The 23,766-nt window shown below is 51.8% G+C and overlaps 1 protein-coding gene across 2 annotated transcripts in view; it reads right to left on the reverse strand.

Annotated features, from left to right (window-relative positions):
- The window catches only part of SAMD11 (sterile alpha motif domain containing 11), a 70,588-nt gene that overhangs the window by 37,329 nt on the left and 9,493 nt on the right, over nucleotides 1-23,766 (reverse strand). For both annotated transcript variants that reach the window (XM_030289589.4, XM_041720311.2), the window contains exons 3-5: nucleotides 12,651-12,829; nucleotides 9,443-9,493; nucleotides 247-371 (exon numbers count right to left, since the gene is read on the reverse strand). In XM_030289589.4, coding sequence (XP_030145449.4) covers nucleotides 247-371; nucleotides 9,443-9,493; nucleotides 12,651-12,829 — 355 coding nt within the window. The remainder of the gene's footprint in view (nucleotides 1-246; nucleotides 372-9,442; nucleotides 9,494-12,650; nucleotides 12,830-23,766) is intronic.

A 23,766-nucleotide genomic window follows, 5' to 3' on the forward strand; every position in this document is an offset into this window, starting at 1 on the left:
CCTTTCTGCTTCACCTGCCACCAGCCCTGGGGACACAGACACTGGATCTGAGAGCACAGGGCTGGCACCTCCAAAGGGCTCCAGCACCACCGTGAAACCCTTCCCACGCTCACCTTTAGCCACAAGGCTACAAGGCTGGAAAAACCAACAGGAAAAGGAACGGTTTGGGGGGCGAAAGGGAGAGGAGGGGAAGGGAGAGGGGGGAGAACACAAGCCCAGGGCAGCAGGAGGTGGCCCAGCCCTCACCTGCTGCTGCCAGCCCCACGTCCAGGGGGTTCCTCTTGAACTCACAGCGGCTCTGGCTCTCTGGCATAACGAGCTGGCGGCTCTGGTGCAGGTTGGAGATGATGGTGGAGAGGTCGCTGTCGCGGCTGCGGCAGAGCACAAAAACCCCACGTTAGGGAAATCCCATCTGCCCCCCCCAGAATTGATTTTTCCCCCATGTGAGCACATCTGGGAGAGGCTCTTGTGTGCTCCAGCACTGCTGGATTGCAGGAGAGCTCCCCCCTTCCCTTCCCTCCCACGGGTGCCTCCGAAACCTCGCCTCGATTTTGGGGAGGGCAAAGCCCTTCCCGAGCTCCCCTCTCATTTCCCAGCAAGGACCCTGCAGCTGCCAGAGCTCCTGATTCCAGCCCTGCCAGATAGAACTTGCGTGGGCCAGGACTCACATCTAGGATGGAAAAACTGAAAGCAGAGGAATTGGCAGATCTGCTGCAGAATGAATAGGAAACTTGAACTGAAATAACTGATAGTTTTCTATCAGCTGCCACCCTTCTATTCTTAAAAACCTAAGTTTTTCCATTCCATCAGTGCTGGGACAAAAGGCTGTTTGATTTGATTGAATAATAGTTTTTCTCCTCAGAGAGAAACCCACCACAAGCCCAGACAGCAGAGCTGAGGGGACAGATTTATTTATTTACTAAACCCATTTTCAACTCTCCCTCCAACAGATCCTGAAACAATGCTCTTCCTTCTGGGAAAGCAGACTGTGTTAGAGCAATTCAGCATTATTTTGCCTGTTCTTGCATCACACTGCTGCTAACTAGGCTGGTTTAGTCCCATTTTTCTGATTTTTTTCCTTCTCTGGAGAGGAAGAACACAACAACCAATTCACTGTAGCAGATCCTGCAGCTCAGCGGCAAATGATTTTGCTGGCGAACCACTCTCCAGCTGCAAAATATTCCTGAGCAAATGATCTACAAAGAGTGAGGAGGAAGAGCAAGGTGGAACCCATGGCAGGAGCTGGTGGTGCTGGAATATCTCCCTTTTGTTTGTTTGTTTGCAGGAGATGCTGAGCTCCCCATCCTCCCAGCACCAGGGGCTCAGCTAAACGGGGCAACTTTTCTTCCTGCCCTCTCTCTGAAGGGGAGATGACAGCCAGGAGAGGCAGAGACACTTGGCAGAAATGACACAAATTAGGGATGCTGCCCTCCCTGCCCAGCCACAGCTCCCTCCCGTGCCAGCTCCCACCCAGGGGTGTCCTCACCTGGGCCCGGCAGGGCAGCCCGGAGGGTGCATTATCTGCAGAATTACCCAGCTCTGATCTGCCTTAAATATCCCCCCAATCCCCCCAGTGCTGCTGCCCTGGCCCCAGCAGATCCCGGTGCTCCCAGCCCATCCCATCCCATCCCATCCCATCCCTGGGGCTAATCCATGTCTAGCTCGCTGCTAATCAGATCAGTTCAGGACAGAAAGTCTTTAGGGACTTTCAGCGGGCGTCTGGCTGCAGATTGCCACGGGAGAAGGCTGCAGACACAAACAGCCCCGCGGTTCCCCATCCCTCAGGGGGATCAGCAGGAGAAGGGATGCTGGGATCCCAAATCCTCTGAGCACCCATGCATCTCCCCCCAAAGCACTTCAGAGTGCTCCTTATGCAAGCACAAGGCTCATTACTTAAGCGAGCCCACAGGTGAGTGGGAAGCCCATTTCTCCTGTGCCAAGCAGTTTTGGGTCTTATCCTCTTTTAGCTGCCACCTTTAAGATGCATTATGCAAATATTTTGGTGTCTTAAGTCATTTATGGGATTAATGTGAAGTGATTATCAGTTCTTTTTAATCATGCCAATCAATAAGTGGCTGTCAGGGACAGAGGACAAATGCAGATAAACGCTGCCATCAGCACAAGGCCCGGAAAGGGCGGAGGAGAGGAGCCAGGAGAGCAGGGAGTGGGAAGAGAAAAATGGGATAATTACATCTTTGCATTTGCACAGTGCCTCGCATCCCAATCGAGCCCGGAGCAGCGCTGGTGTGTAAACACGTGCAGCTACTGGGAGGGATTGGTTTATCCACCAGGAAAATGCAACCCTCTCTCCCCGGAGCAGCTCCTCAAAAGCCAGAGAGGGCAGAACATCGGGATAGATCCAGCAAAAACAGAACCCAGGAGAAGGAATCATCCCCACACCGGCAGCAGTGCTCTCCCTCCCCCAAAATCTCCTGCACGGGTTTAAAATAAAAACCATGGTGGTGTGCAAAGGTGCATCAGCAAATCCCCTCGTGGCCCGTGGGGAGCCACAGGCACACTCCAGGCTCTGAAGCTGCCTCAGTTTACCCAGGGAGTCAGGCAGAATCCAGTCCCCACTGTCCATCCCAGCCCCTTTGAGCAGCACACGGGGATGCAGTAACTTCAGCAGGGGATGGATGAGAGGAGCGGGCAGCCCCAGGCCCTCGGCCCCTGTGGCTCCTGGGCCGTGCGTGGGCACAGAGGGGCTGCCAGGTGTCCCCGAGGGGCACATGCCACCCCAGAGCCGGGGCAGGGAGGTGGCAGCTCCCCGTGCAGAGCCAGACTGGAGCAGCAGCGCCTTCCCAACGTGTTTCACTCCAGCCATTAGCAGCCAGTGCATCTCTGAGGAGGAGAGGGACGGGCAGACTAATGGCTGGAGACAATTAACCAAAATATAAATCAGTGTCAGGCTCTGCAGAGCAGCCAGGCGCCCGCAGGCTCTGCTGAGACTGCAGGGATGGTGCAGAGGGGCACGGAGACAGTTTGGAAATGATTCTCACCCGGTGCTGCCTTTCCCTGGCGCAGCTCCCTCGAGTGAGGAGGGGACAGAGCAGGGTGCCCCATCCTCCCCACTCCTCATCAGGGCTTCAGAGAGGGCTGGAACAAGATTTGGGCAAATTACAGACACCTGATGCTTCAGGGGAGGGTTACAGGTGTGGGATGAACGTTTTGAGGGAAGAGACAGAACATTCCACCTGACCCTCGGACCTGTCTGTTTAATCAAAGGGGGATTGCCTACAGCTGGCTGTACTGTTGTTTTCTAGTTCTTTAGTGACCAAGTTTGGTATCTCAAAGCTTGTTCTCATCTCAATCCCGCTTATAGTTTCTGCATTTTCCAAATCTTTTGCCAGGCAATCATATTTACAAGGCTTTCCTATTTCATCTTCCCCAACATCTCCTCCGTTCTGAACAACAACTAAAATATTAGATACTGTCTTACTCGTTATTTTTTGCACACACTGAAGCATACAGGGTACTGCTACTAAAACTACAACTATCACTATTGGAACAATCAAGCCTATTTTACAGAGCTCCTTTACTGGGTAACTTTTCCTAATACTCAAATCAGAGGAAAGCTGGGAGAACACAGTCAAAAATCTCTGAAAGAATGCAAAGTAGGAGACTGGAAGGAAAGAGAGACTCAGAAAGTAAAATAGGAAGGAAATAAAATGGAAAAACATTTTTTTTAAAATACATTTCACCGTCTCTCCATCCCCTTAACGATCACCCAGTAAGTGCAGGGATTATATTAAATTTTACAGATCAATACAGCAGCCATAAAACTGTCCCAACCCTCTGCCCCTCCCTCCAATAAAGAAAGAAAAATCCAATATGCAAAGGGAGGGATGTCAGACCTGCAGGGGAGAGGCCACGAGGGCAGTGACCTGGCCAGGGCAGGGGGGGCTGGTTCCAGGATGCTTCACCTGGCTCAGGTGCCAGGCTCAGATGTTCCCTCTGCAGTGATTCCCCCCTGACCCTCTGCTCCCACCCTGCCTGGCCAGGCTGGGCCACCAGGAGTGGCAGGGAAGCTGCGAGGAGATGAGAAAATCCCCAGGAGCTGCAGAATCACAGGGGGTTTTTCCTTTGCTGGTCTCAGCAGCACAAAAAAACCAAGTTTCTGCTGTCAGGAGCAGTGTCCCAGCCAGAGCCACCGGCTGCTGGAGGAAACAGCCCCGAGTTGCACCAGGGGAGGCTCAGGTGGGACATCAGGGGACATCTCCCACCCAAAACAAGGGAATGAAGCCCTGGGCAGTGCTGGAGTGCCCCAGGAGCCCTGGGGCACGGGGCACTGCTGGCCTTGGCAGGCTTAGGGCTGGATCTGGTGACCCTGGAGGGCTTTCCCAGCCTGAGGGAGCCAGGATTTACAGAGGAGTGTGTGTGCCTCAGGGCTGCCCAAACCCAGGGATGTAAATCAGGCAGGGATGGGGAGGGAATAATGAGCTTTTTATGGAAGCCATTAAAGGGTTGGTCCATAAATGCTGTTGCATCATTACAGCCCCGAGGAACAACCCGATGTGACAGCACAACTGTGGGATAGCAGGGCTGGTCCTGGGCACTCAAAGGTGCTCAGATTTTCTAGTTAGCATTTTAAAAAAAGACCAAATAACTGATTTCTAAAGAAATATTAGCACCCTAGTCCAGCCCCTGGGGAAAAAAACCTCTTTTGGTGAATCTGGAGGTTGTACAAGGACCTGGAAGAGCTGCAAGAGCAATTCCTGCTGCAGCCCCCACATAAACCACCACCAATATCATTGCTTTTCCCTCGACCTGCAGTGTCCAGCCTCCGTGGGCCATTTAATCACAGACTCATTGATTTTCAGGCCCCAGAAGGGACTGCTCTGTCTCCCTGCCCTGACCTCCTGCACAGGACCTGTCAGAAAATCAGCCCCTCGTGCTCCCAGTTAATGGTGGCAGCTCAGAGTGGAAAATGTGTGAGTTGTGTCTCTGCTGTGCAGGAACAGAGATTCCCCACCCCAACCCTGACCACACCAAATCCAGTGCTCTGGGATAAAATCATGTTCATTCCCGAGAACTGATGAATCCCCTCAGCTTCCTACTTATTAGAACACAACACTTCCTAAGAAAATTAAAAAAAAAAATCCAATTCACAAGCTCTGAGTGCCCCCCACACAGACAGGGCACCAAAGGAGTGAGGGATGAGCCACGCTCCAGCCCCGCAGAGGCAGGAGTCACCCCAGGAGGGGAATTCTGAGGAATAACTTCCCTCAGCAGCCTGGCAGTGCCCTGGCATGGCAGGGGTCACCCCAGGAGATGAATTCTGAGGAATAACTTTCCCTGGCAGTGCCCTGGTAGTGCCCTGGCATGGCAGGGGTCACCCCTGGAGATGAATTCTGAGGAATAACTTCCCTCAGCAGCCTGGCAGCGCCCTGGCATGGCCCCTGCGCCAAGGTCACCGTCCCTGCCCGGCAGTAAAGCCAGGGTCACTGAGTCAGCAGCACAGGCAGGGATGGGGATCAGGGAAAGCCTCAGCTCAGCCCCCCCGTCCCCTCCTGCCGCTGGTCACCTTGGCCAGAGCTCCCAGCCCCGTCCTGAGAGGGGCCGGGCCGGGCACGGCGGGATTGGGGTCAAGGGGACCAAGGGGACCAAGGGGGCAGGGCAGGGGGCAGCACGAGGGGCAGCAAAGGAGCGGCCAGAGCTCCCCTGGCAGCGCTGCCACCGCTCCTGCTGGCACTGCCACCTCCCCTGCCAGTGCTGCCACCTCCTCTGCCACCACTGCCACCTCTCTGGCATTCACATTATACTATTTATATTATAATAATTTGTATTATATTTACATCTTAATAACATATATTATGAATATACTATATAATATATTATATAATTATAATATATATTATATATTGTATTATATAATTATATTCTATAACATATTATAATATTAATATATATTCATTATATAAACACAATGTATATTATATTTACATTTTTATATTAGATTGTATATAACTATATAGTATATAGTATTATTCTATATCACACTGTATTATATATTATATTGTACATTGTTATAAGTATTATGTATTATACTATGTATGTGTATTATACTGTGTATGTGTATACTATGTATATGTATTATACTATGTATATGTATTATGCTATGTATATGTATGTCATATTTTATGTATTATACTGTACATTGTACAAATATATTGTATAAATAAATGTTTTGTATGTTGTATAAAATGTATTGTAATGTAAAATGTATTGTGTAAATATATTGTTAAATATTTGTTTATTTGTGTATTATTAATTATTTGTATTATATGTTGTTATTATTATTGTATATGATATTAGATTTATATTGTATTTTTATTGCTTGGCTTTTTGGGTAGCTTTTCAAATGTCACCACGGTACACAGCCCTCGTGGGTCACTCTCTGTCCTTCTCAGATGAATTCCCCAGCATCCCACCTCTCCTCCCAGGGATTCCACCTCCTGAGACTCACCCACCAGACACAGCCACGAGGCAGGGAAAGGGGAAATGAGGGAAAGGAAAAGAGGAGGGAGGGATAAACGAGTTTTCCCAACTGGAGGGAGCAGAGAGGCCTGAAAATCCCAACCCTACCCATGGGCAGCACCGCCCTAAATCTCCCTGCAGACTGAGCCTGAAAAAACAAATTAATCATCCTGCAATGTCCCGAGCAAAATGCCCATAAAATTTCATTAATGCTCATGACAGTTCATAAAAATGATCAGTAGGGCTGGCAACTCCAAAATAAGGTGGAAATAAGTATGAAGATGTTTTTACTGTAAGCCTGCTTTGTCATTCAGCTCTCTGCAAGCCCATAAATAAAAAAAAGATGGAATTGCACCACCCTGAGAGACGGGGAGGAGAGAGATCCCTCAAATGTGAGACTTGTCAGGGACACACCAAGAGGGGTTTTGCTCAGCCCATGACAGGGATGGGCGGCTGGCAGCTGATGGGGCTGAGGGCTCTTCAAACCCCCCAAATTCCCCTCGTTTTCTCCACTCACAGCTGATGAAATATTAAAAATCCCTGGGCTGAGCAGCTTTAATGGGTGCAGGGGCAGGAGGGGAGGGAGGCTCCACCGGAGTCCCTCACAGCACCCAGGTGTGTCCAGGACACTCCAAACCATCCCAGTCCCACAGAGGGTTTGTTCTTTGTGGGTTGGTTCTTTCTTTGAGGATTATGGGAGCTGAAGGGTAACAGGAATTCCTCCCAAGGATCAACAACACACACAGGCCTTCAGATGCTCAGTTTATCCCAAATCCTTTAGGACACCCTACAAAAAGGTCCATTTCCCCCTCCCATGACATCTGCACCAGCACACTGGGGGTAAACATGGCCAGAATTACTCTTAATAAATTTTCCCCTTTTCTTGCAGAGATCTAAACACTCTTCTCACCTTTATTTGAAATGCAATTTTAGCTTTAAATGCAAGGTAAACCTGGTTTAGCAGCTCCCATTCCCCTTCAGCATCTGAATCTCTGCTAGTCCATAAATGGTCTCCTTTCCCTGCCCCATCCCTGTGGCCAGATAAATCTTCCTGGGAGTGAGTGCAAGAGCAGAGAGTGCTGCTAATGAAATGATGATGACATCATTAATTCAGATTAAGTCATACTTTTCATCACTCCAAATTTTCTCCTGGCTTGGCCTTATCCCTGTAGGAAAGGGAAAAGCCACTCAGGTACCTCTGCTGTGCCCGATTCCTGAAAGCCCAGGATGAGGACTGAAATATTTCCCTGAGCAGCCCGTGCCCAAACCCAGGGCAGGAATGATCTGGATGGGCTGAATTCAGTGTGATATTAAATAAATGTCCTTTTCCTGCCACTGCCAGCCATGGCTGACACATCTGTGGTGTCTCACTGGGGACTTCTGAAGTTCTTCCATGGAGCCAAGAACCAAAGTGTCCCCCAGAGTCCCCAGGAGCTGTGGGAACAGCTCTGCAGGTCCTGATGGGGAGAACTCAGCTCGTTCAGCTCAGCAGCAGCTTTTCCAGCTGGGGAGCAGGCAGGGACTGCCAGAGGGGACAGGCAGGTCCTGCCTGGGGACACTGCTCCCTCTGGCCCTGCTGGACCTGCTCAGGGCTCACCTTCAGCCTCCAGCTGCTGAAAGCTCCCTCTGACCTTTCAGGGGCCTTTCAGGTCTGGGAGATTAAAAAGGAAAAGCTTACTAGGGAAAATAAAATAATAAAATAAAAGCAGACAGGCCCAGAGGCCTCCTCTGTCAGCGCTGGGAGGGCAGAGCAGAGCAGCAGTGCTGTGGCACTGATAACGTCACCTGTGTCACCCAGCAGAGCTCTGCTGAGTCAGGAGCAGCCTTGACACCTCCACCAGCAGCTGCTTTTCAATCCTCCCCTGCTCTCCCTTCCCCTCTGCTCTCCTTTCCCAAGGAAGGAGCTAAATCACCGCATTTCCCATTTTCTTTGCTTCTCCCATCTCGTTTCCCAGGTGTTTTTCACCTCCTCCTTCCCCTCAGCCTGATTTATGTCTTTTTCCTCCTGCTGCACATCCAGCAGGGCAGGTCACTGATAACCCCAGAGCTGAGCCTTTCTGCCAGCCCTGCTGGAACTGAGATCTGCTTGCAGGGCTGTGTGCTGCCAATTTGGGCCACTCAAATACAGAACAGCCTCTTCTCTCCTGCCATTTAAACCCCAAATCCTTCCCCTGCCACACAGCATAACCAGTTTGGTTTTTGTTTTTCCTTTTAAATGGGCTGGATGGGCAGCTTTTGACAGCTGGACTCCTCAGGAAATGCAAAACTTCTGTTCCCAAAGGGAATTACTGAGGTTTCTTCCAGGACAGAGCTAAACCGAAGGGAACAGTCAAGCTGAGGAAGACCAGCAAATGTATTTGACATAAAAATCACACCATTATTTTATTCCACGCATTGCAAGCTCAGAATTATTTTTTTAAGAGTGGGATTTTAATTTCCAAAGGTGTTGGCACCCTCAGCTGCCATTGTGCAGAATCATTGCTCACAGGCCCATTAATTAAGGCACTGTCAGCACTTCCATCCCAAACCTCTGCCTTTAAGGAGTTTATAACAGCCATAAAACTCTGCTCTGGGCTGAAATTTAGCATGAAAGGCTCTGCCTGGAAGGAATCCATCCTTTTGTATTTGAGAGTCCCAGAAGCTTGGAGCAGCTAACCAGGGGTTTTATTCTAAGGCTGCCTTTCAAAAACCTGTTTTTATGGGTGCTGAGCTGCTGCACTGGCTCATTGTGCTCACTGTGGGGTGGGGTTTGTGCTCTTAACGCTGGAAAATTTAGGAATTATGGGGGTTTGTGGTTCAGAGCCACAGTCTGTGCTGAGTTAAATAGCAGAGAATTCCTCTGCCCTCACTGCTCCCCGTTGGAGGAGGAGTCAGAACTGACAGAAATGTTCATTCACATCCATCAGCACCCGGTCACAAATCAGAAACTCTCAGCCTACCACGGAGAGGTGCCCAAAAACGGTACCTGCAAGAGGTCTCTCGGAAGGAGATGTTCAGATCCCAGTGGGTGTGAATCCTGGAACAAACAAACAAAAAGGAGAGGTCAGAGGCACGGGCTGAGTGCTCATCTCCTCCCCTGAAACCCTGGGGACCCCCACAGCCCTCAGAGCCCCAATTCCTGCCCCATCCAGCCCCAATTCCTGCCTCATCCAGCCTGCAGCATCCCTGGGAAGCCAGGGGCTGTTTTTCCCCTTTTTTCCAGGTCCTCATGAGGTCAGTGACACCTCCCCAGCACCCTGAGCAGGTGCTGGAGCCTCCCCCTCATCCTTCACCCATCCCACTGCTGTTCCTGCCCCACCCTGCTCAATCCCAGATGCTGTCACTGCATTTCTCCTCCCACACAGGGAAAGAGGCCACTCTTTAAAACAGGAATTAAACACATCAAGCCACAAGACAATGCTGGGCTGACATCCAGCAGCGTGTGAGGAGCTTGCTGTCAGAGCTGAGCCTTCCTCCCTGGCTGCCCTGGCTCTCACTGCCTGCAGATTCCTGGGATAACGCCCCGGGATCCTGACAGGCTCTCTGCACCTCGGGCTGGGCAGCTCCAGGCTGAGCTCACACACTCATCAGGGCTGGGTGGAATCTCCCTGCCAGGGGAGGGAAGGCAGAGCTCCCCAAACTGCTGCAGAGCGATGGAATTCGTGGGGTCTCACTCAGAATTAGGGACTCGTGAAGGCTGGAAAAGCCCTCTAAGCTGATCCAGTCCAACCAGCAGTGCCACGTTCACCCTGAACCGTGTCCCCAGTGCCACCTGCACCTTCCTGGAGCCCTCCAGGGATGGGGACAATCCTCCCCTCCTCTGTGTCTGGGACAATCCAGAGCACAGCACAGCCAGGACTGCCAAAGGCTGGGGTGAGGGACCAGCCAAGAAACTTCCAGCTCCAGCTCTGATCCCCAGACTCCCTCCTGCCCAGTGCCCAGCCCTCAGAGCAGCAGGAAACAACATGAAAAAGAGGAAAAGGCCAAGTGCTGGCACCAGAAATGAGGTGTTGGCAGTGCCAGGGGTGCAGGGGGCACAGCCAGGGCTGCAGGAGCAGAGCACAGGTCTGCTGAGGCCTGGCCCAGCTTCCCCATCCCAGTTTAACCCAGTTCTGCTCTCAGTGGGGGCCAGCAAAGCCCCAGCCCGGGGGGAGGACACAGCAGGTGAATTAGGGCAGGAGCAGATGGGGCACAGACCCTGCAGGGCCCAGCTGTCGTGTCTGGGTCTGGCGCCTTTGTGCTGCTGCTGCCGTCCCCAGAGCCACCCCAGGGCCAGCACGAGGGGGTCAGGCTGCTCCTGATGTCCCCCAGGCCAGCACGAGGGGGTCAGGCTGCTCCTGATGTCCCCCAGGCCAGCACGAGGGGGTCAGGCTGCTCCTGATGTCCCCAAGGCCAGCAGGAGGGGTCCCTGCTCCCACTCGAGGCCCTGGAGCAGCTGCGGTGCCCAGTCTCACCCACTGGGACAGGAGGACTGGCACCCCTGTCTGAGGGATCAGTGCTGGGCTGGGAGCAGCAGAGGTTCCCTGGGCACTGAATTCCTGTTTTTCCCTTGCTCTGCCCTCTCAGGAGTTGTGCCTGCCCCCCTGCCCAGTTGTGCCCCCACACTGCAGCACAGCTCCCAGGGGTGAGGAGAACCAGGGCTCAGCAGCAGGGAGAGCTGAGCCCAGCTGGGAGGATCCTGCTCCCCTCCAAGGAAATGCAGCTCAAGCAGGAGACACAAAGTGCTGCGGAGCACAGCCAGGGCGGGCTGGGGATCCCCGCCCCAGAGCTGCCAAACATCCTTCCTCCACTCCTAATAAACACGGCTAAGCAATTACAGTAATTAAAGATCTGAGATAAGGGCACTTTGTATTTGGGGGGCCCAGCATTATCAATTACAGTTATCATGTTGCTCTCCCTCCTAATGAGCAGTGTAATTCTGCAGCATTAAAAGCATCGTTAAAGGGGCAGGAGGAGCAGGGCACTTCACCAAAACCACTGCAGGGTTCCCTGTGCTCTGAGCAGCCCAGGTGCATCCCAAAACACCTTTCCATGTCCAGCAGGAGCACTGGGCAGCTGCAGTAATGACAGATTTTAACTACAGGAGGCTTTATGGGCAGAGCTGGCTGCTCTTCTGCCTCCCTGCTCTGAGCCCTCGGCTGCTGAGGGCACCAGCATCCATCTGAGGGAAGGGGAAGCAGCTTCTCCTCTGCCAGGCAAGGAGCACATAAAACACCAGGAAAGCAATTACAGCCCTTCAGCTCCCTCTGCTCTGATTTTACAGGGCTTGTCTCAGGATCTGAGCCCTGCTGTGCATCACGGGGAGATGACACCCAGCTGAGCTGCAGTGATCTGCACAGGGGGCTGAGGCACGCTGCCCTCGGGGGTTTGTTCTCTGGGGTTACAGGTTTCCTGAAATTCCTGCTTTTGCAGAGGGCTGGGAGCACCTGGGATTTTGCAGCTGAATGTTGAGGGCACTGAGGCCTCCCAGGAGCGGCCAGGTGAGGGTTCCCAGGAACTCAGGACAATCCCTTCTCCTCTTCCTCTAGGACTGCACAACTCCTGGGTGAATGCTCACAGCACTGAGGAGAACAGGATCAAAATCAAGCAGCTCCTCTCTGCTGCAACTCCATCACTCCTCCTCCACTCCTAGAGGCCCTCAGGATGCTCTGACACTTGTAATCCAACAAAAAACCCACACCTTGCTGCTCTGTAATCCAACAAATAACCCACACCTTGCTGAGCTGTGACCAGACAAAAACCCCACACTTTGCTGCTCTGTGACCAAACAAAAACCCCACACTTTGCTGCTCTGTGACCAAACAAAAACCCCACACTTTGCTGCTTCCCAGACTCTGCTCCCCAGCACTGAACTCCCCAGCCTCAATCACATCAGAATCTGGGCACGGCTGAAAGCAGCAGGCAGGATTTGGGATTTGGGGCTCTGTGTTTCAGACAGCTGAAGCCCACAGATGATTTCTTGGTCATTTCCTCGGCCACAAAGCCACAGAGCCCTGGACAGAGAGTGAGACCCAAGTGATAATCTGCAAATCCAGAGTGCAAAGTGCACTCCAAAGAGGGGTGACAAATCCCCAGCAGCTGCCCTGGGTGAGCTGCAATGTGCCCTGTGCAGTGGGATTCCAGCCCTGGAGGTGGCCCAGGGGCAGTGCTGGCTCTGCCCGGGTTTCTGTGTCCCTGCCCCACCCTGCAGGTACCTTCTTTTCATGATACTGATGTGCAGATCCTCCTCCTGCTTCACTTCGGGCTGCTGCCCATTGCTCTTGTCGCTCTCCTGGCTGTCCTCGCTGTGGGAGAAGATGGAGCTCAGCTCCTTCTTGGGGACCCTGCTGGGGGGCAGGGGAATGCTCCTCTTCTCTGCCAGGCGGCCTCGGTTCTGGGGAGGGTTTGGAAAGAGAAGAAAGCAAGGATTTGGTGAGGAATCTCGGGATTTCCACAAAAACCTGTTTACCCCTGTCAAAAAGCTCTTTTTGACAAGCCAAAGCTGTCACACGTGGCTCACACTTTGTCACTTTGCAAAGGACTTTCCAGCACAGGCACTTCTGTTTCTGATTTTACCACTTCTGACCAAGGCCTGCACTTCCAGCCTCTGCCACCCCTCCGTGCCCAGCCTGCATCTCACCCTCGCTGGGAGGAAAGGAGGAGGCAGCACACTCAGGCACCAAACTCTGCCTCCAGAACCCTTCCCAGCGAATATTTCCACGTCACCATTGCATTAAAGCTTTGCCAGCAGCCCAGGGAAGTCATGCTGCAGGTGATCCATGCCTGGAAAGGGACACCTGCCAGCAGCAGGGACACCAGGGAGGCTGCAATGCCTCAGAATCTGAATTTTAGCCAATAAAATCACAGAACTGGGACAGGAACCCCAGCCAGGGCAAGTGCCCATTCTCTGGACAGGGAAAAGTTGTGTGAAACAAAGCCAGTAAATGCACAGAACACCTAGAGAGCAACAGCTTCTCTGGAAAAAAAAACTATTTCAACTTTCCAAATTAACCTGGCAAAAGGCAGAAGTCCTGGGAAAGGCTCTCTGCAGGGGAGGAACGCTGATAGGAGAGCCCAGGTTTTTTTAATTAAACAAATTAAGAACTTCCCACAAATACCAAACAAAAACTTGTTTACCTCTGTCAATAAATTCCAGTTGTGGTCGTTAAGGGCAGCCCTAATGGCTGTGATAACGAGCTAAACCCATCTGGAAGGCATCACCCCAGGAGCCACAGCAGCTTTTCCCCCTGAGCTGCAGGGGACAGGGGAGCAGTGGGGAAAATGGCATAAAATTGGGAAAATATGGGGGAAACCACGCACTTTATGAGCTGTGCATCTCTTGCCCTCAGACACTTTTTGTGTTCAAGGTGCTCCTCCAGTCCTGCCCCTCTCTGTGCACACAGGGGACGTGCCCCAAGGGCAGCCTCTGCCCAAAGCCACCTCAGGAAAGAGCAAACAGCCAAAAGGGGAGAAGAAGCAGGGCTGTTCCTTGTAAATCCCAAAATTTCGGCCCTAACAACACCATTTCACAAGTCCTGTTTGCTTTGTATTTTTACCCTCAGGTTTGGAGGGTGTTTTATTTATTTATTTATTTACTGCGTTCCCCAGAAAATTAAAATAGACTGAGCCAATCAATTTTGCCTTTTATACTCATCTATAGCCAGTTTGGAATCAATTGCACTTCCCTAATCTGCTTAGAGGAATCCAGCAGCAGACACGCTTTCAAATCACTTTCAAACTAAGCACAAAGGTAGCCAGAAGCCTGGCCCAGAACCTGCTCCAGAATCAATTGTCTTGCCATTGCCTGGGAGGGCTCTGCCTGTCCCTGTCCCTCACCCCCTTCCTGGGGTTTACCTGGGGCACAGGATGGCTGTGCAGGCAGAGAAATTGGGCCCTGCTGGAACTGAAGGAAATACGGAAGTTTTAACCCAAAAGTTGCCCAGAAGGGAAGCCGCAGCTCTTCCCATCAAAATTAACAACGTGGTTTTGTGAAGCCCTGAAGAAACAGGGTTGGCTTTTCTGGGAAAAGCCAAATGGAATTTCCAGGCTTTGAAGGGAGGTAGGTCCAAGACAGAAAATCTACCAGGCCTTTGGAGCTACCTGCTTTCAAAACCTCTTTGGAGGGAGGCTGCAAACACAAGAACCTGGGGCAGCCTGGAAGCCTGATCTTTCTGTCATGAGAGGAAAGGAGCATCAGCAAGGTGGGAAACACTGGGGGGTTTGCTCCCTCCTGGGGAAATTCTGGTTACAAAACCAAATCCTGCTGCTCCCACCCATCCAAGAATCCCCAAACCCAAGGGGTTGCACAAGAACCTTGGGGGAGATGGGCAGGGCAGGGAAGGGAAGGGCCCTGGCCAGGACAGCCCCTGGTAGGAATTTAATTTATCCCAGCCATGGAAAGACCAAGAGAGATTGAGCTGCCAGGCAAAAAGAGCTCAACAGAACAAAATAAAAACAATGCAAAGGTTTGGCAGTCCAGTGAAAGGCTGGAGAGCTGATCCCAGTGGGAATTTACCCCAAGAGGAGCAGGTGCAGTCCCTGGGGACACAGGGCAGCCAAGCCAGGGCCACCAAAAAGGCACACAACCAATGCAAATGCCCCAAGAATTTGCTCCCACGTGAAAATATCGAAGCTGTTTGCAAGATGATTCACGTGCCTGTGATTCAACCCTCAAAAATAATTACTATTGGACTAAAAAAAAATACCTGCAGGAGAAAGCAGCCCGTGCATCCCTTGTCCATAGGTAAGGCTGGGAAACACAGGGAGCAGACAGGGAATGCTGGGGGGAGGTTTGGGAGCTGGAGAATTCTAAATCTCTTCCATATGTGAAGGAAATCCTCAAGCCCAGACGGCATTTTCTCTCTCTTTTTATTGATAATAAAGATAGGGGAAAGGAAAGGGGGAGGTTCAGAGAGCCTGGGATATTTTCCTTTTGCTTTTCCAAATAACAAACCTGGCGGAATGGCTTTAATTAGGGCCACTACACAGCAGTGGGGACCACACATCCCCCTGCAGGATAACTGGCAGAGTTTGCATTTACCTTCAGCTGTGATTAGCGTAAACACCTCGCAGAGGGTCAGGCTGCCTTCCAGGATAATCCTGCCCTGTCCCCTGGGCCTTCATTAGCCCGGTGTGCTCCCAGCCCCGCTGCTCCTGCAGCAGATCCAGCCCTGGGCTCTCAGGATCTGCATCCCTGCAGAGCCCACGGGCAGCAGGAGTGGCCAGGCTCCCATCCCACCTCCTGGCCCAGGGGTTAGTGATGAGCACGTGAAAAAACACGTCCCAAGGATCCCCTCCCAGCCCTGCCCAGCCCTGGGCACTGACAGGTTTGTCCTCCATCCTCTCCTCCCAGGGACACCAGGGTCACACTGGGACTGCTCCAGCACTGCAGGCATGGCCCAAAGCAAGAGGGAGCAGGAGGGAACAGCAGCAATTACTAAAGAGCAACAGCTCCTCTGAAAAAAACAGCTCGTTTCAACTTCCCAAAAATCCTGGCAAGAGGCAGAATTCCTGGGACAGCCGGTCAGGCTGGGCAGAGCTGATGGAGGAGCCCGGTGCTCGGGCAGAAAACAGGCAGGACAGACCAGGAGAACTGTCCCCAACCTTGGGGACAGCTGTCCCAGCAGAGCCACCCCTCAGCTCAGCCCCAGCACAGAGCCCAGCTCCTGTCTGGGGTATTTTATCTCCAAGTGAACCAGAGAGGAAAATCACCCTCAACCACAATTTCCCTGAGTGACCCCAAGCACCTCCCTCGACCTCCTCGTGCTCAGGCTCCTGCTGCAAAAGCCACCAGCAGCACATTCCCTGCCTGTCCCTGTCCCTCACCCTCTCCCTGGGGTTTATCTGGGGCATAGGCAGAGAAATTGGGCCCTGCTGTAACTGAAGGAAATACGGAAGTTTTAACCCAAAAGTTGCCCAGAAGGGAAGCTGCAGCTCTTCCCATCAAAATTAACAACGTGGTTTTGTGAAGCCCTGAAGAAACAGGTGACCAAGATGTGGGAACAGAGGGGAACATTTCCCATTTAGAATCTCTCAGTGAGTTATAAAGCCCAAAAGGATAATTTGTTAACAGAGCGAGAGCCACGCTTTTCTGGGAAAAGCCAACTGGAATTTCCAGGCTTTGAAGGCAGGTAGGTCCAAGATAGAAAATCTATCAGGCCTTTGGAGCTACCTGCTTTCAAAACCTCTTTGGAAGGAGGTGCAGAGTGTCCTGCTATTTGTTTTCTGTGTCTGTTTCCACATCAAATGAGTTTGTCCCTTTCAGCCCGAGGTTGCAAAGAAGGAAGCAGAGATGTGAAGCCAGGTCCTCAGGCAATGTAAGTCAGTTCTGATGGAGCAAAAGTCAACTCACACCAGCTGAGAGTGGAACACTGTTGCTGTCTCCTAAATAAAGGCAAAGCTTACAGATTTTCCCCTTTTTTCTTTCCTTGCCTGCTCCACCTCTCAGGTGAAGAGACAAGGAGCAAAGGGCGTGGGTGCTTTCAGACATTTCCCCTTCTCTTCCCTCTCCTCCTGCTGCGCCTCTGGAGCAGCAGAAAAACAGGAGAGCAGCAGAAAAACAGGAGAGCAGCTCACAGGGCAGGGCTGTCCCTGTCCCCCTGCTCCTGCCACCCCCTCCCCACAGCACCTTCCCTGGTATCACACTCTGAGTGATGCAAAACCACCAAAAGAGGTCGTTTTCCCCTCTCCCCCGATGGTCTGGGCCCTTTTCTGCAGTTTTACTCCTTTTCTCAGCCTCCCACCCCACATTCCCTACCCAAACCCCAATCCCACATCCCTCCCACCCCACATTCCCTACCCAAACCTCAGCCCCACATCCCTCCTGCCCCACATTCCCCACGCAAACCTCAGCCTCCATCCCTGCTCTGTGATTTGCCTGCCACACCTGGGGGATTTCCCAGCAAATTGTATTACTTTATTTGGTCAATTGGCCTACAAATTGATTTTCCTGTACAAATAATGAACATTTATGGTTATTTTCCCCATAGACTGCTTTATTTCACGTGTAACCAAGACTGATTTCCTGCAGGTTTCGAGACCCGAGCACACGAGCTGCAGTTCCTGTGACCCCTGGCTGATGGATGGCAAAGGGCTCCAAGCACAACTGGAGGGTTTGGGGGTTTTATTTCTACCCTGACTACAGAGAGAGGAGGCTGCTGGAAGCAAATGTTGCTACCAGACCAAGGCATTCTACAGAATAATGGGAATAAATTGTTTTTAAAAGAGATTATCCTGGCATCAGGCAGCCACAAGGGCAAGGAGATGCAGGGGAAGGAGCTGGGGACAGAGCTGGAGTGGCCACTCACAGCCTTTGGGGACTGACCACATCCCCTGCTCGTCCCAAACTTTGGGACTGGCCACAGCCCCTGCTCATCACAAACTTTGGGACTGGCCACATCCCCTCTTGGGGACACCCTGCCAGGCCCTTTTCTCACCTGGATCCCGTTATTTGGGAGGGCAGAGGAGGAGGAGGCGGCTCCCAGGAGAGCAGCTGGGCTGAGGTGCCCTGGTGTGACTTTTGGGCAGGAGCTGCAGGATGGCCACAGCAGCAGCTCCACACACACCTCACCCCACAAGGAGGGCAGGATGGGGGGCAGAGCCTGGAGCCCGCTCTGGAGGTGCCTGCAGCTGTGGGGCTGGGCTGGGGCAGGCTCCAGAGCCGAGTTATTCTGCTTTTTGCTTGTCTGCAGGGGGGTAACAGCCCCGGGGCTGAGGAGGGCACGTTTAATTTGTTTAATTTAATTCCTCCTGGCGGCTGAGCCCGTGAGGGCAGAGAGGCAGAGCCGGGAGGTTTCTCAGGTGGATCTGATGGAGGTGGCCAGAGCAGAGAAAGTCAATTATCCACAGCCAGCCCCGGCTGCCGGCGGCTCCTGCCCGGGGGTGGCTCGGCCCAGGGAGCCTGACTCAAATCCAATAAAAAATTAACTCGTTCTCAGCAGCTGCTGGCACCGGAGCTGCAGCTCCTGCTCCAACTGAGACACGGGGAGAATTCACCGGTGGGGAGAGGGGCTGGGAGTGCCAGGCTGAGGGAAACTCAAATCCTGCCTGGGCTGGGGCATCCCCCTGTGCCATCCCCTGTGCCATCCCCTGTGCCTGGCACTGCTCAGGGCTGAGCTGTGCTGGGAGCCCAGGAAGGTGGGGATCGCCTGAAAGGAGCCCCAGGAAGGTGGGGCACACCTGAGGGGAGCCCCAGGAAGGTGGGGATCACCTGAAGGGAGCCCCAGGAAGGTGGGGATCACCTGAGGGGAGCCCCAGGAAGGTGGGGATCGCCTGAGGGGACTCATCCTGGCCCCAGCACAACCCTGCCTGCTCTCAGGCGTGTTCTGCCAGCACCAGAACCACAGATCCCCAACACTGTCAGCACCACAAAACCCAAAGGATTAACCCCTGGACCCCCAGAAACACCAGGAACACACACCCAGCTGCAAAGGATGAACCCCTGTACTCCAAAAAACACCAGGATCACACACCCAGCTGGCTCAGCACACTGGGAGTCCCACCAGGTGACACCAGAGGATTTTACAGCATTTGTATTTATAAACAACACTGGGAAATGAATGACCAGTAAATACAGTGGCTTCCCAATGAGCAGGGGAGGATGTGGGGGGTGTTGGAAGTTGTGTGTTTTGAAGGTAAACACAAAGAGAATTTACAAAAAAGTAATACTAGAGAGGTAAATAATTCATCAAAAGAGTGAAAAACAAGAAGCTGGAAGGGAAGAAAGAAAAAGAAGCAATGCCAGAGGGAAGAGTTTTCTGAGAAGGTGAAAAACCCCCTAATCTCACACGGGAGTGAAAACCAGAACCAAAGTTAGCTGGAGTAAACCAGAGGGGAAGTTCTGCAGGTGGAACATTTCATCTGGAAATGCACTGAGGCATCCCCAGGGTGGGAGGCAGAGCTGGGCCAGGGCTCTGACCCCAGCAGCATGGACAGAGCCTTGCACAGGGCACAGCACAGCAAAGCTGGCATTGCTGAGGGAATTCCAGCAGCTCCTTCCCCGTGAGCCCCCAGCCCTCCTCCGTGTACACAAACCCACACTGTGCCCACAGCTATTCTGGGGCTCGGAGATTTCCTTAATTTCTAACGCAGAACTGCTGCAGCATTGGATTTTGCTGGTGGCCATTCTGCAGCTGCCCTGCTTTAACAGCCAGCACAGCTGCAGAAAGCCAAGTAAAGCAGAGTTTTCAGAGTGAGCACTCTGGGTTTGTCCTGCACGAGTCAATCAGCCCAGGCTGGTCATTCCCTGCTGGAATGAGGCTGAGCTGGGCTTGGGAAGCCCCTGGATGGAATTCTGCCTGGATAAACTCAGGTACAACACACCTGTGCTGAGCCTGATGAGGAGGGGGGCTGTGAGAACACAGGTGCCACTCCTCCCCTCACTGCTGCACAGCACCCAGTCCCGATTTCAGATTCACCTGCTGATTTTCCAGGCCTCTTAAAACACAAAAACCCAGGCAAAGACAAGCTCTAGCAATGACATTGCCAAGCCTAATCCCCCCCTGCAGCAGACACAGACTCCTCTGAGGCCTCCTGATCCTCTTGTGCTCTGCTAAGCAGCTCTGGGTCACCCCAGGAGCGCCTGCACTGGAGGAGGCTGGCAAAGGGAAAGTGAAATCCCACCCTGGGCGTGCTTCCATCACATCCTCCTCCCGCAGGAGCCACCACCTGCAATTCACACTCTGGCTGTGCCCTGCAGCCAGCCAGCCCCAGGGTGACACCTGCTTGAAGGGCCAAGGAGGAATCCTGCTCCAGGAATTCCTGCCATGGACAGGTCCTGCTCCAGGAAATTCCAAATTCCTGTCCCCAGCTCAGGACAGCCCTGCCATGGACAGATCCTGCTCCAGGAATTCCTGCCATGGACAGATCCTGCTCCTGGAATTTTCTCTGGATTTCCCTCACTCCAGCTCAAAGCAAAAGTAAAATACCAATGTCAGAGCACAGCACAACATCCCCTGAACTCCACAGGGTAATCTCTGCACAGGCAAAACCCAGCTCAAACCCAGCACAAACCCAAATTCCGATGGAAAACCAGCCAAAATAGGGGTTAAATCAAACTAGGGTCAAACTCTTACACCCCTTAGCTTTGGAGACAGCAGCTCAGGTCTGACAGACAGCTCCTGAGAAGTAAATGCCCCATTAAAATAAACAGGGATCAGATGGACAAATCCCTGCAGAGCTTCCCAGGGGCTCAGCTGGATCTCCCTGTGCACGCTGCTGAGGCAGGTGAGCCCTTCCCAAACACAGCAAGAGCAAAGCCACAGCAGGCACACAACTGGCTTTGTTTGGACACTGGGTGCCAGCTGCAACTCCTCAAAAATCCCCTCTGAAATGGCATTTGAAGTCGGGAAGGCAAGCAAAAGATAAGAGCAGTGTTGTAAAAACACGAGTTAAAGGAGTAATAACTGCGGATTCTTTCAGTGAGACAGCCAAGGTGGGATTTGGGTGGAAGGAAATTCAGCCCCTTGGGAGGGCACTGAGGGCTGGCTGATCCCTGGGTGTGATTTACCCAGCCCAGCAGGGCAGCTGGCACAGGGACCAGGGAAGGGCACCAGGGAGCTGCCCCTGCCCTGGAGGAGGGTCCCAGAGCTGAGTGCCAGGCAGAGCCCCGAGCTGGCAGAGCCCCGAGCTGGCACAGCCCCGAGCTGGCACAGCCCCGAGCTGGCACAGCCCCATGCTGGCACCCCTGCTGCCCTTCCCACCTGGGAATGCTCCTTGGAGCCAGGGATGTGACTCCTGAGCTGTTGTTACTGTACCGCAGGTGAGAGCAAATACCTATTGCTATTTACAACAGCAAATACCTCTGCTACTGTAAAGTAACAGAGGAGGTTTTATTGCTGACTCATTTATATTTTCTAAATTTATAGAAATTGCATTTAATTTACATTTATATTTTTTTAAAGGTGACAGTGGATTGGAAGGTGAATATCCCACCTCTCCAACAACACTGGACAAACTACTAGGACATTCAATTTCTCCGCCTCTGTGAAGGAATGTAAAATAGGTTATTTACAGAAAGTTGTGTGAGAAAGTTTCCTACAAGAATGTGAACTCAGAAGATTTTAGAAAATCTTTAAAAATCAGGGTGATGCTGCCTCTCACCTGCTGGCTCCTGCCCAGAGCCAACACCTGGCTTGCCCTCCCTGAGCTCTGCAGGACAAGGCTGGGGCCACCTGAGCTGTCCCCACCTCCTCCCCTCCTTCCTCTTCCCACAAAACCTGGTTTTGTTTCTGCACTGGGAGAAAAAGCCAGCTCTGGACATGAAATACTTTTCATTCCAGCAGTGAATTAGGAGGTGTCCAAACAGAAACTTCCAAAATGATTTGGGTTTGAATCAGCAAACTTGGGTATGTTGCTCTCAAAGACTTGCAGGATTCTCATTCAGGGAAGTTTTTGAGCCACTTCACTCAGATTTTTAATGAGCCTCCAAACAATGAGGAAATGCAAGGTAAATGGGAAAACACAGCACTGTGACTGTATTTTAAAAAGCTTAAGCAGAATAATCCAAGTAATTTTATAACCCCCAGGAGAAATAATGAAATAGTGGAAACCGAAAAAGTAATAATAAATTAACTGAGGGCGATATAATTTATGCAAATTAAAGCTTGTTAATGGAAAATATGTTAAACCAATATATCTTTTTTTGCTGAGACAATAGTGCCAACATAATGTGCTTGGATTTCTGAGAGGTATTTGCTCTGACACCACACGACTTCCTGAATGTGGAATCAGGGCCCTGAAGGTGTCCCTGCCCAGGGGCTGGATGGGATTTAAGGGATTTGAGGTCACTTCCAACCCAAACCATTCCAGGACCCTAAAAATGAGCAACTGGTCCTGCTGGTGAGGTGGGGTTTTCCCAGTGCACATTAATGTGCCTTGAACACCCATTTCTCAGCCTTCTCTGTCCCTCCCTCCCTCCCACTTTGCTCCACGTCAGTATTTCCTTGTGACGGGGGAAAAATGAGTTTTCTCTCCTGTTTCCAGAGCGTGCCATGACAAGCAGTGCAGGGGGTTGGAGGAGTCCCACCCCACCACCAGAACAATTCTCAGGACAGAAGTTTTTCAGCAAAAGGAAAAGCACAGCAACTTGGAGCACATCATTTCAAATATCCTTTAAACACGCTTTCTGCAGGTCCTGCAGTGATTTAAAGACAACAGCAGACACATCAAAGGCAGAACTAAATCCTCCCAAAGCAAGGATGATTTCTGTCCTCTGCACACGCCAGGGGACAGAAATGCCCCCAGCCTCATGGAATTACTCTTAACTGAACTTATGCCTGAGAAATCCATCACAGCAAGGTGAGACTTCAAAAAGAAAACCAAACCCCAGACCCACACTGCTGATACAAACGAGTCTAGATCCAGACCTGCATGAGCAGCTCATGGATTTCGAGCCAAAGATGTTTTAAGAAATCACACTGCTAATGCGGGAATTAGAAAATGAATTGGATTTTAACTCAGAATTAAAAGCATTCTGCAGAGGAGCAGCCAGGCTCTGCTGCGAGAGCGTGAACTGTCCACTGTGCCAGCAACACCCTCAGCAGGGGTGTCTGGAGCTGCACCACAGAAAAAAATCTCTCTGCATAAATCAACCCTCTGCTCTGGAAGGGCCAACACAGCCTGACAGAAACCAGAACTGCCTGAGGGCCAGAACACCCCAAATTTTCCACGCTCTGCCGGGTGTCCTGTGGGGCACAGCGATTCTGGTGCCAGCCCTGCCAGCCTGGGGATGCAAAGGAAGCAGGAGCCAGACTGCTGGAAACCCTGGCTGCGATCAAAGGGCACCCTGCACTCAGCCTTAACCACATTTTAACCCACAGCCACTGCAGAGGTGAACACGATGCTATTTGGCAGCCCAGTCCCTCTGCAGCCAGCAGGAACAGGCACGGATGAGGTCCCAAGAGTTGGGACACACAAGGAACAAAAAACTGCCCCCAGCCATTCATGGCACATTTTCATCTATTTAACTCTAAAACATTGTAATAGCTAAGAGTGATGGTGTGCAGTGTTTAAGTAACCCCAGAGCTGTAAATTCCAGTGCACTGAATCATCCCTGAAGAACCCTGCAGTGCCTTCCCCTGCAAGGGTACTTTAGGGTTAAGTGGGTGAATCACAAGGGGGAAATAAAGAGGAATTGATATTATTGTCCCTTCTGGGAGAAGGAAAAAAAATAAAATTAAAAAAAGGCAGGTTTGTGTGCTTCACTGTATGCCACAGAAAAAGAGATCTCAAGAATCGCAGCTGTGACGAGCAGTGGGGGAAGTTATTGATCTAAAAGAATTCATTTTTATTATAAGGGCTGGTACTTTTACTTATTTAATAAAGGTCTGGCGT

This window comes from Taeniopygia guttata, chromosome 21 (assembly GCF_048771995.1).
Source record: "Taeniopygia guttata chromosome 21, bTaeGut7.mat, whole genome shotgun sequence".
In the NCBI taxonomy this organism is placed as follows: Eukaryota; Metazoa; Chordata; class Aves; order Passeriformes; family Estrildidae; genus Taeniopygia; species Taeniopygia guttata.